The sequence below is a fragment of the Mustela erminea genome, chromosome 10 (genome assembly GCF_009829155.1).
Source record: "Mustela erminea isolate mMusErm1 chromosome 10, mMusErm1.Pri, whole genome shotgun sequence".
Lineage (NCBI taxonomy): Eukaryota > Metazoa > Chordata > Mammalia > Carnivora > Mustelidae > Mustela > Mustela erminea.
The window spans coordinates 94,349,307-94,365,830 of record NC_045623.1 but is presented as its reverse complement, the minus strand read 5'-3'; the positions used below and the strand labels follow the sequence as shown (position 1 = coordinate 94,365,830).

Here is a 16,524-nt window from a genome sequence, read left to right as displayed (position 1 = left end):
CCCTTCTGGGCTCCCCACAAGGCAGTGTTGACCCCACGCCTGCCTCGATCCCTCATCCAGCCATCCCCAGCCTTCAGGACCCCTCCAGGTCCCTGGCAGGGCAGCCTTGAGCCTGGCCCCAGTCCTGGCTCCTGTCCCACAGCCCGGATCGAGCCCCTCTGGCCCCCGCCCAGACCACCCAGCGCCGGGGCCTGGCAGAGCCCAGTGGGGCTGGCGGGCAGGGCTCCCGGGCTGGCCAGCCGCGGTCTGGCTCCACCCGAGGGGCTGTGGCCTGGGAACCGCTAGCTGTCTCCTCAGGGAAGCGGCTGGGATCTCCAGAACAAACAGGGAAACCACAGGCCCCTGCCCCACCCGAGCCCCACAGAGCTGCCTCTGGCCACGTCCACCAACACCCTGTTCTCCAGGCACAACCAGTGGGGAAGGAGCGGAATGGCTGTGGTCACATGTGGACAGAAAAAGCTGCGACAGGGGGCTTGGGCGACGCTTGCTGCTCCCGCAGAGCCCCCCAGGAGGGGGGTTTGACCGAGCTGGGGATGGGGTGTGGCTCCTCAGCTTCAGACTGAGCGCAACGCCCTGGAATCAAACAGATCTGGGTTCAAATCTGGCCCGTGCGTCTTCCTAGATGAGCAGCCTTGGGTAAGTGACTACACTTCTCTGTGCCTCAGTTTCCTCTCTGAAAAGTGGTTCAGTGGCCCCTGCCTCCCACGGATGTAGTGAGATGGCCCGAAGTCCTCCTGGGTCATCCTCCAGATGGAAAGTGCCTGGCTTGGGGGGCCTGACACACAGTAGACTCTTGGGAAACCCCAGCGCCTGACCTGTCACCGGCGCCATGACAGCTAGAACAATCCCAGGGGATTCCTGGGCCTGGCAGGGCAGGTCGGGACAACCTCCCTGATTCAGACCAGCTGGGGGATGGGGAGCATCTGACTCCACTAAAAGCCGCAATTAGAGCCCAATTTAAAGAAACGCTGTGTTAGTTCTTCCCAGGGCAGATGTGATTATAGGCTCGGAGCTAAACCGTTACTAACAGGATGACACACAGAAAGGCCCCTTCCAGGGCATGGAGGATGTCCAGCCCCAACCCCTCGTTGTACAACTGGGGAAACCGAGATCCGAGGCAGGAAGAGACAAGCTCCAGCACACACTGCAGGTTAGAGGGGGCCGAGCCCAAGCCCTGCCTTCCGATGGCCGCTCCAAGCACTGTCCCTTTTGCTTTTCCCCGAAAGATTCATTGCTGCATCTGGAGGCCAGAGGCACCTTGAAAGAGATGACATTCCCCGAGAAGGAGGCACGAGGGCTGAGATGATGAAACCTGAGCGTGACACTGGCCATGAAGCCAGGGCCTCGGGGCCAGGGGCAGCTCCTTGACCGGCATGCAGGGACCTCATGAGGAGGACACTGAGGGTAACAACACTGATCAGGAGGTGTCCCCGCCACCGCAGCCCCCTTTGTGGGCAGGCACCATCTTCCACCTTCAGCTACTCCAGCGGAGGGCTGGGGGCCCCATCCCCATGGCAGGGATGGCAAAGCCCAAGTCCTCAGTCTTTTGCCCAGGACTGCACAGGGAGCCAGGGACAGTGCGGGCATTAGAACAGGTGCGCTCCTGTTAAGCCCAGACAATTTGCTATGGTCCTTTAACCCAAGTTCCCAAGCGAGGTCATCTCAGCAAATGGTTGACAGTGGGTGAGTGAGGAATGAATGAATGAATGAATGAGGGATGAAAAGGCTATGTAAGGACTCTGTTCTTGGGGAGGTGTGAGAGGGCATAGTCATTCCCTCCAGGGAGTCCCCTGAGATTAATAACCTACAGGAAAAGGCCGATTTCAGCTCTCCAGAAACGAGGGTCCCCAACTACCTGGGTCCCAGGAATTCCCCCGGCTGTCTGAGTGCCCCCGCGAAGGAACCCTGAGAACACCTCTGTGGTCTGCCCCTCCACTTTCGTCCCAAGCAACCCCCCAATGCTGTCAGCCGGAGGTCCTCCTGCCCTAGTCCCCACCTCCCGCCGCCCTCTTGCCCAGGCTGAACTCCAGGTGAGTGTGGAGTCTGGGGCAGGGGAGCCATAGAGAAAACTGACCTCCTCTCTCCAGACCCTCGGCCTTCACGCCTTTCCTGCAGCTCACTTTGGGGAGCCCCCAGGATGGGAGCTCTGCACACACCAGTTAGCTCCACGGAACTTGCGCGGTAGGCTGCTGGAGCCCCCTGCTGGCCAAGTGTGCCCATCCCCACGGAGGTGGGGAAGATACTTCATTCATTCAGCAAATTGTTATGAAGCCCCTACTAGGTGCCAGGCCCTGGATTAGACCCTGCGGCTCAGCGGGGAACATACACAGACCCTCCCTTCTATCCCTGTGGTTCCCTGTGTGGTGCTGGTGTCAGGGTCACGGCCCCCCGCCCCCAGGCTCCCAAGGATGGTCCCTACCACCAGAAAACTGAAATCTCTCTGTGGGCAGGAGGTGTGCCCCTGCCATGAGACAGGGCATGGTTGTGCTATCCCCCCCGCCAAGCCTGGGACTCCCACAGGCTATAAAACCTGCCATTCCCGAGAAACCTCTCGGCTCACTCCTGGAACCTCCCAAGGTTAGGGCTGCCAGATAAAATATAGGATGCCCAGTTAAACTTGAATTTCAAATAAACAAGGAATGATTTTTTAGTATAAGTATGTCCCAAATATTGCATGAGGTATACTTAAACTAAAAATTATTTCTTGTTTATCTGAAATTCAAGTTTAACTGGGCTCTGTGTTTCTACTTGCTAAATCTGGCAATGCTACCCCTGGAGCTCATTCCTTCTGTTGGCACCTGGCCTGTCCAGATGGCCCATGTCGTGCCTCAACATGGCCCCTGCCTGCCCCGTTATAGCTCCTGTCCGCCTCCAGAACCGCTGTCCTCCCCAACAGGCCCCTGGTTCCCAGGTGGGCACCCAGTCCCCCCTGGTGTGCACGCTCCAACCTATGGTCTGTCAGGAATGCTGTCTGACCGCCTTCGTGATGGGCCCAGAAAGAGGGGGACAGAGCCACTCCTGCAAAGAGGGACCTCAAGTGTCAGTGGCAGGGAGAGAGAGATCTAAAGATTCCAGGGTTCTCCCTGAGGGGATCGGGGTAGAGGCTGGGCCCCTAAGCCCCAACATTGGCCCTGGGACTCTGGGTTCTGGATGGGAAGGCCCTGAGAGGCAGCTGGGGGTCTCCTGCCCTAACAGTCAGGGCGAGGAGTCCAGCCCCGGCCCCTGCTGCTCACCCCTCACCCTGCTTCCCAGGGGCAACACAGGGACATTCATGGCTTCCCAGAAGGGCCTATGGGGCAGCCAGAGTGGCTTTTAAAATTAGCCTCCCTAACCAGATCTGGTTATTTCAGGAGGCTCCGTCCCTGACTGTCCCCTGGGCAGGGCGGGTACAGGGAGAGAGGGAGGGACCTCTACATTCCAGGGTCCCTGGCTAAGTACCCCCTGTGGCCTAAGCAGTAGAGAACATCCAGGTCCGGTCCCCTGGCACGGGGCGGGCCTGGGCCTGCGGCCGTTTCTTTGGCCAAGTCGCCCAGGGTTAGCCATGGATGACGGTGCATACCCCAGCTGTATGGGATGGGGGAGGACCCCTCCTAGTAGGCACGGGTCTCAGGCCAGGCACCTCAGAAGCCATGACAGCCCCCTCACAGCAATATGTAAGGCTTTGTCCTCCTTTTAAAGGTGGTGAACCTGCAACCTGGAGAGACAGGTACCAGCTCTGAGGCAGGGGAGACGGGTGTCGGGTCAGCCAGGCTCCCAAGCCCCTCTACAGGAGGCCTCTTGCCTCCTGCGTCTGGAGACACCCCTGGCTGCCATTTCCACCGCTGGAGTTATTTCTAAGTAGAGTCCCCGGCTTCCCGGAGCCTGGGGCCCCCCACCCAAGCCCTAATTCCAGCCTGGGGTCAGTGTCCTGGTACGCCCTCCCCACCTCAGAACCCAGAGCGAGCCAGGAGCTGGCGTGGGCCCAAGAGAAACCATTGGACACTTTGATCCTGGAGGCCAGCCTCCCTTGGCCCCACCTTGGAGGCCGGGGAGGTGGGGATGGGTTGGGGCCGAGCCCGAAACTCAGCCCAGAGGTCTGCCCTGGCCACAGAGTGGGGCTGGTGCAGGCTGGGCCGGCAAAGGTAGGTCCCACATCTGCTGTGACAGACCCCAGGGCTCCGGCCCAGCCGCGGAGCGGAGCAGAGCGCATGCGGGGTGCGTGGGGAAGCACACAGGTGAGGGTATCCGAGCCCCCTTCTGAAAGGACTGTCAGTCCCGGCAAAGCCCAGGGAGCTGAGGCTCCGGGAGCAACTGGCGATCACACGTCCCCAAGGTCTGGACATCGGCGTCGGGCCGGCACGGGCTACTCCATCTTCCGCACAGAAAGCTGACCCCACGCCCTCCTATGGGGCTGCTGTATTGGTCCCTGTTAATGACAAATCACCCCCCCACCCGCAACACGTTCACTGTTTATAGAGCACACCCCGTGCTGGGGCTGCACCCCTGAATCCGCCTGTCAGGGTACCCAAGTCAGAACTATCAGCACTCTCACTGCACGGATGAGGAAACTGAGGCCCAGAGAGCCAAAATCATGTCCCCCGTGTCACAGAGAGAGGAGGTAAAGGCACCCAGCTCTTGACCTTGGTGCTGAACTGTGGCTGCCTAACCCCAGCCCTTCCATGGTGGCGTGGGAGGAGGCCAGGCAAGAGACCGAGGGGAGGACAGAAGGTGACAGGGAGGCTTCAGGCTACGGGACTGGGGTGAGGCTGTGCAGGGGTTTGTAGGGGACCCATGGAGCCCAGGGCAGCCTAGAGCCAAACCGGGCGGGCGGGGTTAGGGATTGGTTGTGAGTCACAGCCCCTGGGTGGCCCCAGACATCCTAGCGCCACTGTCAGGAAAAACATGGCAGCCCCTTGAAAGGGGGAGGTGTGCGCTCACCACTGTCCTGGGGAGGGCGTGGGGGTTGTGGCAGGCAGAGGAGAGGCCACAAATCTGTCAGGAAGGCCAAGGCATGTGCCACCCCAAGCTACTCTTCATCCTGCCCTCCTACTTCAGAGGGGACCCCCCCCACCCAGTAGCAGGGTTGGACTCCCCCGCCTCAGCCCCATCCCATCAGGCCCTTCAGCCAGACGCTCATGCCCCCCAGTCCTTCCAGGCCTGCCCACTGTCCCCAGCGACGGCCTTCTCAACACTCCCTTCCCTGCCTGACATTGCCAGTCCAGCAGCAAGCTCAGCTTCTATGGCAATCTGGTTTCAAATCCACCATGGCTCCCCGCTGCCCTGAGCACAGACCACTGGCCCCTTGGTCTGGCATTCAAGGCCACATGGTTCTGGCCTCATCTTTACCCTGTCACCTTCCCATCACTCAGAACTATTTGCAGGGCCCCTGGGTGGCCCGGTCAGCTGAACGCCCACCTCCACCTCTTGATTTCGGCTCAGGTCATGATCTCAGGGTCGTGAGATGGAGCCCCAGGTCGGGCTCTGTGCTCAGTGCAGAATCTGTTTAAGATTCTCTCTCTCGGGGCACCTGGGTGGCTCTGTGGGTTAAAGTTTCTGCCTTCAGCTCGGGCCATGATCCCGGGGTCCTGGGATTGAGCCCCACAGCAGGCTTTCTGCTCAGCAGGGAGCCTGATTCCTCCTCTCTCTCTCCGCCTGCCTGTCTACTTGTGATCTGTCTGTCAAATAAATAAATGAAATCTTAAAAAAAAAGAAAAAAGATTCTCTCTCCCCTTACCCTCTGCCTCTCTACCCCCGTTCATGAATGCTAAGTAAATAAATAGTCTTCAGGGGTGCCTGGGTGGCTCAGTGGGTTAAGCCTCTACCTTCGGCTCAGGTCATGGTCCTAGGGTCCGGGGATCGAGCCCCATATCAGGCTCTCTGCTCAGTGAGGAGCCTGCTTCCCCCTCTCTCTATGCCTGCCCCTGCCTACTTGTGATCTCTCTCTCTATCAAATAAATAAATAAAATCTTAAGAAAAAGAAAGAAATACAATCTTCCAAATATATATATATATAACTGCTCCCTTCCCAGTTCCAGGCATTCTGCTCCACCACATTTGCACCTGCGGAACCCTGGCCCAGGGACCCTTTTTAGGCCTTTCCAGGATGCTCGGGCAGCACTGCTGCAGAGTCTGCTCCACGGCTCCCTCACCCAGGCTGCCCCCCTCCCCCAGGTTTGTGCACATCCCGGTCACGCAGTACCCTTACTGTAACTGCCCAGCACCGCCGTCCCAGTAAGCGATCCCTTGGCGCCCCCTGGTGGCCATATTGAGGAAATTCTTGTGCTTCCCTGAGTGACCAAAAGGAGAGCCGGAGGCCGATCAAGCACCCACTGTGTACCAGTGAGCCAGGTGCTTGCTATACACCAGCTCGAGGAACCCCCATCACAAGCCCTGGGGACAGATACTCTCGCTCCCATTTCACTGAAGTGGAAACCGTGGCTCCAGTTTCTCAAGGCCCCCCAGCTAGAAAAATTTGGCGCCGGGACTCAAAACGAGGTCAGCCTGACCGCAGAGCGGTCTTCCTCCCCCCTACGCAGGCGGGGAGCAGGGTGGATGGAAGGGCAGCACGATGGGAGGCAAGCACACAGAACCCGTAGTTTGGCCATGGAGGTACCCCTGCAGCTCTGAAGGGTGGGGTGAAGGGGACGGACAGGCTGGTACCCCGGGGCCACTGAGATCTGTCTGGAGTCGGTTGGTTCGCACAAAGCCAGGCCCTACCCGGGGTACAATAGCGATAAATAGAATTTATTTTGTACAACTGTTACTGACATACACACAGCCACAGGGGCTTCCAAAATGGGTGTTGGGGCCGGAAGGCTGGCCTTTGGTGTGGTGCCTAAAAAGTGTGGACAGACACACACAAGGATGTGGACTCACAGCAGCTGGGCCTGGCTGCCCCCTCCGTGGGAGTTGGGTGGGGGGTGCAAAGGCAAGGCCCATAACTCTAGGCCAGCTGAGACCCCTCGACCTGGAGTGCCCAGAGCATGGGATGGCAGGGGTTAAGCTGGGTGCTGGCTGAGGAGCTAGATGGGTCCCCCTCCCCCTCAGGGGGACACTTGTCTGTCAGGTGGAGGCAGTGGACAGGACCTGTGGTAGAGCTCGAGGGTCCAGGAGGGGCAACGGGCATAGCCAGCTCCCAGCCCTTCAGCCCACCTGGGGTCCCAGGGAACCCAAGAAGCAAGGTAGGGTGATGGGGGCCCCTAGGAGGATAGCCCCCATTCTGGGGCAGGTGCATGGAATCACAGTCTTCAATGACCTCTGAAATAATCTTGTCCATTTGCAGTAGAGGTACACAGAGAGGGACGGGGACTTGCCCAAAGTCACACAGCAGAACCAAAATTGGAAGCCAGGACTCAGGACTCCCAGCCCAGCGCTCATTCCCCCAGACTTCACATCCCACTGCCTCCACAGTAGGCTGCGTATGCACGGAGATAGGTCAGTCCTCCCTCCCACCCTGTTCCCCATGAGTCCAGAGGGGCACCCAGGTGTGATGAAGGGCCTGGGGTGGGGGCAAGCCAGGCCTGGGGTCCTGCTTCAACTGATCACGGCCTGCCCCAGCCTCGGGGGGTTGGGATGATGCCAGCAGCTTCCCCCTCCCAGGTCTGGATGGCTCCGCCCTGCAGAGACAGCCCAGACGGGTGGCCAAGGTGGGGGCAGGGGACAGCCCACAGGCTGGTGCTGGCCTTGGGGGCAGAGGGCCTAGCCACCTGGACTTGACACAGCATCTTCACCTTGTGCTTCTGCCGCGTCATCTGCAGAGTCAAGGGAGATGAACACGCCATGAAGCAAGGAGAGAGAAGCGGGAGGGGCCCACCCCTGCGGTCCCAGGCTCTATCTCCGGGTCTTCCGGTCCCACTGGGAATCCCCCAGGCCCTTTCCCAAGTCCCTCGCTGGCTCCCACCAAATCCTCCCAGCAACTGGTGGCTGGAGGTGAGGCAGCAGCTATTGGACCCACTACACAGATAAGGAAACCAAGTCTCGGACAGGGGCCGGTCACCTCCAGAGTCCCGCCCAACCCCTGAGGGGCAGAGGGTTCCAATCCAGATCCGTAGACGGTAGAGGAACAGGGAGGAGTCACGCCCCCTTCCCGCCCACCCCCGCCCCCTCCCGCCCTCTCCACACCAAACAAGAGCCAAGGACTGGGTCTGACCTGCTCAGTGTCACCTTCAGAACGGGAGCCTGGCTAACATCCCTGCGCGGACAGAGTGCGGGTGAGGCAGGAGATAGGACAGAGGACAACACGGGGCAGGAGACACAGGACAGATGACAACAACGGGCAGGAGACATAGACAAGCAGAAGACACGGGCTGCCCCCGGGGCCAGATGAACCCAGCCCCTCCTGGCCTCAGGGGACCTCTTGGTCTGGCGTCCACCCCCAGTCCCCTTGGACACCTGTCCCCTTTCCCCAGCAGCAGACCCCCTCCTGGGGGAGCGTTCTCACCGGGCAGCCCCCGGGCGGCGGCACCTACCAGCTGGGATATGTGCTGCTCAGACGCCTCCAGCTGGATCTTGATCTCGGGACACGCAGGGTCCCCCGACTTGCCGGCGTCGGGATGGGGTGACCGTGAGGGGCCTGGGGAGGGGGGCAGGAGGGAGCCACCTCACTGGCCGCGGGGAGGCACCAGGGAGAGTGACGCATGGATGGGTGGTAGGCGCCGGTGCTCCACGCCCCCGCCGAGTCCCTCCCTCAGGGAACCCCCCTCTCCTCCCTTCCTGACCCCTCCTCCGTCATCCCCTGAGAGCCCTCCTGAAGGCAGCAGCCCTCTAGGTGAGATTATGACCCACCGCTGTCCCCGCGGTGGTGGGGTGGGGCCCAGGCCTGGCACACACCCACCGCCTGGGGCGGGAGGCGTGGTCTCCGCCCTCGGGGCCTCTCCCGGTCCCCCTCCTGCCCCAAGGGGGGCTTGGCAGGGGAATCTGCCTGTGGTCTGGTACCTGGAGAGCTGCCCCCACTCGTGGTGCTGACGCTATCCTCCAGCCACGTGCTGTAGATGAAGGAGTCCCGTTTGTGAGGCGTCCCTGAGGATGAGACGCTCTCCTGGGGATGGGGGAAGAGAGAAAGAGGGAGGTCAGCTCTTCCCCAGGGGCTGGCCGGCTCCGGGCCCATCTCCCGGCCTCCTCTGTTTGCAATCCAGGACCCCTCACCCTCACCCTCTTGCAAAGAGGATGGGGGCCCAGCAACATCTGCCCCAGCGAGACCACAGGAGGGCGGGCTGGAGGGGGGGGAACACCACACACGCCCATTCATTCACTCAGCAAACATTCCGAGGTTTATCCTGGGCCGAGCCGGTGAGAGAAAGCAGGCAGGGTCCCTGCCCTCAGACAGTGAGGTCTAGGAGGCAAGTCAGGCTGTGGAGAGACCAGCAGAATTCCAGACTCTGAGCCCCACGGGCAGGGCCATGGTCTGCCCTGCTCCCTGCTGCATCCGCAGCACTTGGAGCAGGGCCTGGCAAGGAAGAGGGGGCTGCTAGAGCTTTGCTGAATGAAGAATGACACAAGGGCGCTAAAGGCAAAGCCCCAGGGGGGGGGCTGTGAGAGCATGAAAAGGGGGATTCCCAACCTATCCTGGGACTAGAAAATCAGGGAAGGCTTTCAGGAGAAGGTGATGGGAGGCCGAGTGGGAAGGATGAATAGGAGTCAGTCAGACAAAGGGGGAAAGAGGAGACAGGGAGAGTGTATCAGACCAGGCTGGGGAGGGACCGGCTCCTCAATGGAGCCCTTAGAGATGGGGCTCTCTGGGGGTGACAATGGGGAGCCATGGAAGGCTTCAGAGTAAGGGAGCATTCGTCTGCATCAGTCCTTTGGGCTGGGTCCCCTGATCGCATCTCAGCACACCCACATCTCACCCACACACCACGGTTCTGCCCCGAGTACCTACAGGGACCAGAGGGCGGCCTCCCACCACGGCTCCCTCGGCCTCTCACCAGGCCTGTGTCGTCCGCGTCCCCACCCTCGGTCTCCTCCACCACGCTGGCGAAGCTGCTGGCGCTGGACGAGGACCGGGAGAAGTCCTTCAGCACTTCCGCCCTCTGGGCTGTCGTCTCCGCTCTGCGCAGACAGCACCTTGTCAGCCTGTGTCTGCTCCGGGCCCTGCACCCCGCTTCCCTGCCCTGGGAGACCCAGCCTGCAGCCACCCAGGCACCTCGGTGGCCCCCATGACAGCTGCCCAGGCCTCAGAGCCTCCCCCCACGGCTGTCCTTCCTAATTCATGGGTCTGAGCACACCTCTCCCCTGAGCAAAACCCTCTTGTGTTTCCCCATCGGCCCGGATAAAGTCTAATTTCCTTGGCGAGGTATTCAGTAATAATAATAACTATTCACAGAGAAACTCTGGTCCAGGGTACGTTTGCTCTGGGCCAGGCACTGTTTCAAGTGCTGTTACTGGAGTTATCTCATGGTTATCAGTAAAAGACCCATCTTACAGATAAGGAAACACCAAGGTTCAGAGAGGGTGGGCACATAGGCCAAGGTCACCCAGCTATAAGTGGGAGAACAGGGGTTAGGACCCAGGCCTTCCAACTCCACAGTCGACTCTCAACCCTCTCAGTTTTGTTCCATGCTCAGGACTTTGTGTCTCCTGGAGTCTCACTCCTTCCCTCAAATCCCCAAAAGCAAATTCATTTTTCAAAACTCAGCTGAGGGTCTCCTGCTCCCTGATTTCCTCCTCTCAAGGTGGGAAAGGACCTCCCCACTCTGGGTCTGCACGCCCTGTCTCTCCCTGTCCCTGTCCCTGTTGTGCATTCCTCCTTCTCTGTTCACTGGCCTGACTCTTCAGGAGAGCACAGTTTGGGAGTCTAGACACTCCCACAGCCAGGACAGAGGAGGCTGAGCCACAGCACTGGAGAGAGGGGTGGCCTCTCTCTACTTCCGTTCTTCCCCACCCCACCTCTTCGCATGGCAACCACAACCAGTTTGGAAAGCATCACTCCTCTGAACTAAAATCCCAAAGGGTCCTCCTTGGCCCCACTTAGAGTAAAATGCAAAATTCTCATATGGCTTCCAAAGTCAGGATCTAGCCCCTGCCCACCTCTGACATCCCCAGCATCGCCCAGCACAAAGTCTGCCTGGGCCCAGCCCCTCACTCACTCAGCTCCAACCGTACCACTCTTCTATCCTTCAAGCATGCCTCAGGACCTTTGCACTTGCTGTGCTTTTTGCCTGGAGCCCTCTTCCCTCTGCCATGCCAGTCTTAGCAGGGCTGGCTCCTCACTCAGCTCTCACTTGAAGCCTCCCTCATTTCTAGATGTCTTTCTTGAGCACCAATTACCTGCCCCCCCCCCCCAGTAAGTTCTCATTGCCTCCCCTGCTTTATTGTCTTCTTGTGTCACCAGCTAGAAACAGCTCATCAGGTTACGCTACTCTGCAGTGTCAGCTCCATGGAGCAGGGGCTGTATATGCCCAGCTCACTATTGGATTTGCAGCTTGGCCTGGGGCCTGGCATGAATGAAGCTCTCGGTTGGTGTGTGTCAAAGGAGGACCTGTGAGAGTGCCCAGACCTCCCTGATGCCCTGGTGTCCAACACAGAAAGCCCTGGTGCCCAACGGGCAGCCCCAGGCCCATGCAGAGACTGGAAAGGGTGAGTCCAAGCCCCCTGGCTCAGCGTGCCCCGAACCCCAACCTGTTCTTGGTCGTGGGCATCTCTGGGGAGCTCTGAGTGGATGAGTTCTCCGACTTGGGCTCCTGTGAGGCGTGCCCGCTGTCTGGGGTCTTCTGGCCGGCGGGGGGACTCTCCCTGCGGGGCACACGGGGGCAGTGGGGGGATTCAGCACCGGGCCTGGCATCAAAGGTAGAATGAGGCCCAGGTGGTGAGGTCACGGGTGCCTCCTGCCTCATCCCCATAGCCTATAGCCTCAGGGGCCAACCCCAGGGCCGTCCCTGCAGCAGCGTGGCTGGCCTGGCCAAGGAAAGGAGCCGGTGTGCCGGAACATCTATGGAAGATAGGACACTCCTCCAGTTCTCCCCTCCTTATCCCTGTCATGAGGAAGGCAACTGGAGACCAGAGACGGGAAGGAATCTGCCCCGTGATGCACAGCTAGCTCCATGGCAAAGTCAAGATCTGAACCCAGGCTTCACAGGCTTCTGGGCTCCTGTGGCCATGAGGATTGTACCACCTCCACTCCTGAGCCCCGGGCCACCTGTCTTGTGTCACATGCCCCACACCACACCTCTACAGCCGCCCCATGCTCTGTTGTGTTCTTAGACTCTTTTTCCAAATTGGGACGGTGAGGCTCAGAGAGGTCCAGTGACTTTTCCAGGGTCACCCAGCCCCAACGTGGTAGAGGCAGAATTCATAGTCAGGACCTCTCCTCTGCTTCCCAGGGGCTGTCCTGCTGCTGCTGAGGTATGCCACCTGTACTCTCCCCACACAGGTGTCGCCCCGCAACCCCCACAGGCCAGGCTGTCCATCTCAGCTCCACCTCTCACTGGCTGTGTGACCTGGGCAGGCCCCTGCACCCTGGTGCCATGCAAGGTGTGACCCGCTGGGGAGCCAGCAGACCCGCTGACCAAAGCCAGCTTCGCACGGTAGATAACGAGCTGGCCCAAGGACCTAGCACACAGTGCTTGCCTGCATAGCTGTGCCCAGAGAGGGACAGGGGGCAGAGGAGTTGGCACTCCCTCCTGCTTGCCTAACTCTGCCACCGCACAGGAGGGGAAGGGCTGGAGGAGACAGAGGACCTGCCCACCCACCTTTTCTCCTGCACCTCCTGGATGTTTTCGATTCCGATGGCACTGCTGCGGCGTGAGCCGAACGGGCCCGACTTCTTCCTTGTGGGGCTCTTTCCAGGGACGATCAGTGACTGCAGGGAAAGGCCCCAACTCAGTGCCCACCTGTCCTGGGAGAGCCACTGCCCCCCACATGCCACCTGGGGCCCTGCTGCCCCAGGCCCTGAAGCAGAGGCAATGGAGCAAGAAAGGACGAGAGAAATCTCCACCTCCAGAGATAGCCCTCCAAGTTCACAGACAGGGAAACAGGCCTGGTGAGGGCCAGGGCCCCCCCAAGAGCACACAGCAGCATGGGGCCTGGAATCTCAGTCCAGGAGAAGGGCAGGAACCCGAGGAGGCTGGGCTGCCACTCTGGGCTGGGATGGGAAGAGGCTGAGACCTCAGCATGACTCCCAGGCCCCTGGCCCACGTTGTCTTGGGACCGGGAGGAGGCTCAGGGCCACGGGGAGAGGGTGGACATTGCAGCACAAGCCCCCGCCCCACCTTGGAACCTCCAAACTGGCTGGAGGAGATACTCGCCCTGTGGTTGAAAGACACCCTCCCTCCCGTGGTTACTCAGCACGCTAGGCCCCAGCGCCAGAGGCAGACCCCAGCTTCTCCGAGGAGGCAGGAAGGTGGGCCCCAGGGAGGCATGGAGTGGCAGGAACCCCCAGGCCGGTTCATGGTGCGGGGGGGGGGGGGGCAGGGCAAAGGAGAGGGATGGCGTTCCATGCAGAACTGGCGATATTGGGGGACGTGCAGCTGGGCATAGGGTCTTTGGGTACCAGATCTTGGCAGGGACTCGGCCAGGGTCCCAAGGGCCAGGGCAGGGCCAGAAGCCCCTAGTGGGGGCTTGGGGGGAGGGGTACACAGGCTCGGGCCCAGGTATGAGGCCTCCGAGCCCGAGCTGCCGGCACTCCACCCTGCACAGCCCCGGGCCCGGCCCAAGGGAAGGTGGGGGGCAACGTCCCCAATATGGCCTCCGTCCTGAGAGCGAGCAGAGAACAGCACGTGCAGGCAGCCTCCAGAGCCGGCGGCCCCGCGGACGACAACCTCTTCCACGGTTCCTATGCCTATGGCACTGCCCCGGCGTCCGAATCTACTCGCGCTTTTCCCGGGAATAAGCAATGACTGGCAAGCGGCAGAGGGCAGGGCCAGAGAGAAACAGACAGACGTGGAGAGAGACACACAGAGAGATGGAACGGGCGGGAGAGGCGAGACAGGGAAAGGGGGGAAGGACAGACGGACAGAGAGAAACAGAGTCGACAGTGAGGCAGTGGGTTGACAGAGACAACACGGCCAGGAAGGGGTAGGACAGCGGATGGAGGAGAGAGATGGGCCCAAAGACAGGGACGCGGACAGACACAGGTTGGGGAGCACAAACGGGGTCATGGGGAGAAACGCAGACAGACAGAGCCAGGAAGAACAGGGAGGCGGGAAGGAGAAAGCAGGGAGAGAACAGTGTGGGCGGGGGCGGGGGGAGGGAAGAGACAGGTGTCGGTGGGGGGTGGGGGCAGTAGGGAGGGAGAGGGACAATACAGACGCAGAAGGAAAAGGAGTAAGAGCAGAAGAGAGAGATGTACAAAAACAAAAACAGAAATGGGTCTGGTTACTGCCCTGGTGGGTGCTCTTGGCCTGGCCCGGCCCCGGGGCCCCTTGACAGCACCCACAGGAGGCTGGGCCACTCGGCGGGAAGGGAGAGGGTGAGCCTGCTTCTCCTGGGACAGTAGGCTTGGTGACTGCAGGCCAGCAGAGGCCCTGCCTTGCCCCCCACCCTGGGCCAGGCCAGACCATGGGACAGGGGTGGCTGCGGGATGGGGTGGGGGGGATACCTCCTGCCACGTGACACAGCCTCACAGCATGGAGCACAGGGCTTGGCATGCGGCATGCAGTCAATGAAAGACAAAAGGACAGCCGGACAGATGGATGGAAGAAAGATGGCAGGACGGGGAGGAGCAGAGTGGCAGGTGCCATGCCGGGGCGGACGCTGGGCGGTGGAAAGCAGATGGGCCCAGAGCTGAAGGCCTCATCCACCCCGTGTGCCCAGCACACCCCCCAGTCTTAGCGGCAGAGTCCCGCAGAGGATGGCAGACGGGAAGTAATCACACAGGAGGTGCTCGCTCGAGAGACGCTCGCAAAGAAGCCAGTTCTTGACATGAGAGGCAGCCACAACCAGAGAGGCCCCGACATACAGTAGGTGCTCACATGGCAGCCCAGGGCCAGGCGCGCAGAAGAAGGGGCTCACAGAGAACACGCTCACACCACAGCTCGCTTCCTGACACACAGCGAAATTTCCCCCGTCTCCAGGGCTTAGCAAGGACCGTGTGCTCGGTCAGGAGTCAGAAGCCCGTCTCCTGATGCATAGTAGGTTCTCACACAAGAGCCCAGGGACGGGCATCCAGTGGACACTTACAGAACTGATGCCCACACAGCTTCCCAGGAACGAACACACAGTAAGTACTCACAGACACTCAGGCTCAGGCCCACGGTAGTAGCTCACACAGTACATGTCCACACAGCAACCGGGTCCTGACACAACAGGAGCTCGCAGAGCAGCCCAAGTCCTGACACACAGTAAGTACCCACCAGCATCTCAGGGCCAGGCACACGGCAGGCGCTCACACAGAAATCCAGGTCCTGACACACAGTAGTGCTCCCAGCAACCCAAGGCTTGACAGTAGGTGCCCACAAAGCAGCCCCATTCCCAGCACATGATAGACAGTACGTGCTCAGTAAGGAAAGTCATACAGAGGTAGCCCCAGAGCAGACCGCAGAAAGTCACCTGAATAAGGGACCAGGAGGGGGGATGGGCTGAGGAGCTGGAAGGGGGCTGCAGGCTCTCAGCACCCCACTGTCCTATTGGACCCCCCCCATGGGGAGCAGTGGCTGGACTCAGTCTAGAACCCAGGATGGGCACTCAGCGGGGCAATGGGAGGGGGTGCAGGGCAGGCCCCAGAGGCGGGGGAGAGCTGAGGCCTGCCGGGGGAGGGCACTCACTATTCCAGCTGCCTTGGCCAGGTCGGGGTTGTTGGGGGCAAAGCTCCCGCTGTGGCTGGTGGACACGGTGTTGGGCTTCTTGTTGCTTAGTCCCATGGCATCCATGGACTGGCTGCGGCTTCGGATGGCCCGCTGTGAAGGTGGGGTGGGAGTGGAGGAGGCACAGACTTTGAGGTCCCCTTTCCCCCCAGGAAACCTAGGAGCCCAGGCATCTGGTCCCTCGCCACCAGTGCCACTCCAGGTAACTCGAGGAAGTCTCTGTCTGGGAGGCCATAGGAGGGGCAAGCCCACATGTCGCCTAAGGGTAGTTCGGGCCTTGGCTCTGCCACCAGCTTGCTGGGTGATGTTGGACCAGTCACCGCACCTCTCTGAGCCTCCTAGACTCTCACATGGCTGTTGTAAGGATTGCAGAGGTTGCTGGGGCAAGACCAGAGCATGCATAGAGAACCCTCCAGAAACCTCAGTTTTCTGCTCTTAGGGTCCTGTAGGTCTTTCTTTCCTACTTTCTTTTCTTTCCTCCCTCTCACCTTCCTTGCTTTTCTTGGCCAGTCTGTACTGAATGTTTCCTATGGGGCCAGGCACTTTACGTTCACTCAGTCAATCCGCCCTACGAGGTAGGCACTGTCACCATGCCGATTTTACATATACGAGATAAGCCTAGAACCCATATTCCAAATCACACAACCTTAACTGTGGGTTCTGCTGCCTCTGAGAAATTCTTTGACTTAATCCAGGTCTACTGTCCAGCACCCACCAGAGATGTGGGGCCACCGAGCCCCATCCCCCTCAAGGCACCCCAGAGCCATTTTTACCACCCCCCAATTCCCTGTCTCCAGTGGGCACAGGC

General features: G+C 60.3%; 1 protein-coding gene across 1 annotated transcript in view; it reads right to left on the bottom strand.

Moving 5' to 3' along the window:
• Nucleotides 1-6,702: 6,702 nt before the first annotated feature.
• RAP1GAP (RAP1 GTPase activating protein) overlaps nt 6,703-16,524 on the bottom strand; it is a 49,773-nt gene continuing 39,951 nt past the window's right edge. The window contains 9 exon segments of the mRNA XM_032302111.1: nt 6,703-7,571; nt 7,574-7,730; nt 8,448-8,551; nt 8,914-9,016; nt 9,903-10,026; nt 11,596-11,709; nt 12,666-12,775; nt 13,734-13,811; nt 15,678-15,809. Coding sequence (XP_032158002.1) covers nt 7,513-7,571; nt 7,574-7,730; nt 8,448-8,551; nt 8,914-9,016; nt 9,903-10,026; nt 11,596-11,709; nt 12,666-12,775; nt 13,734-13,811; nt 15,678-15,809 — 981 coding nt within the window. The 3' untranslated portion in view covers nt 6,703-7,512.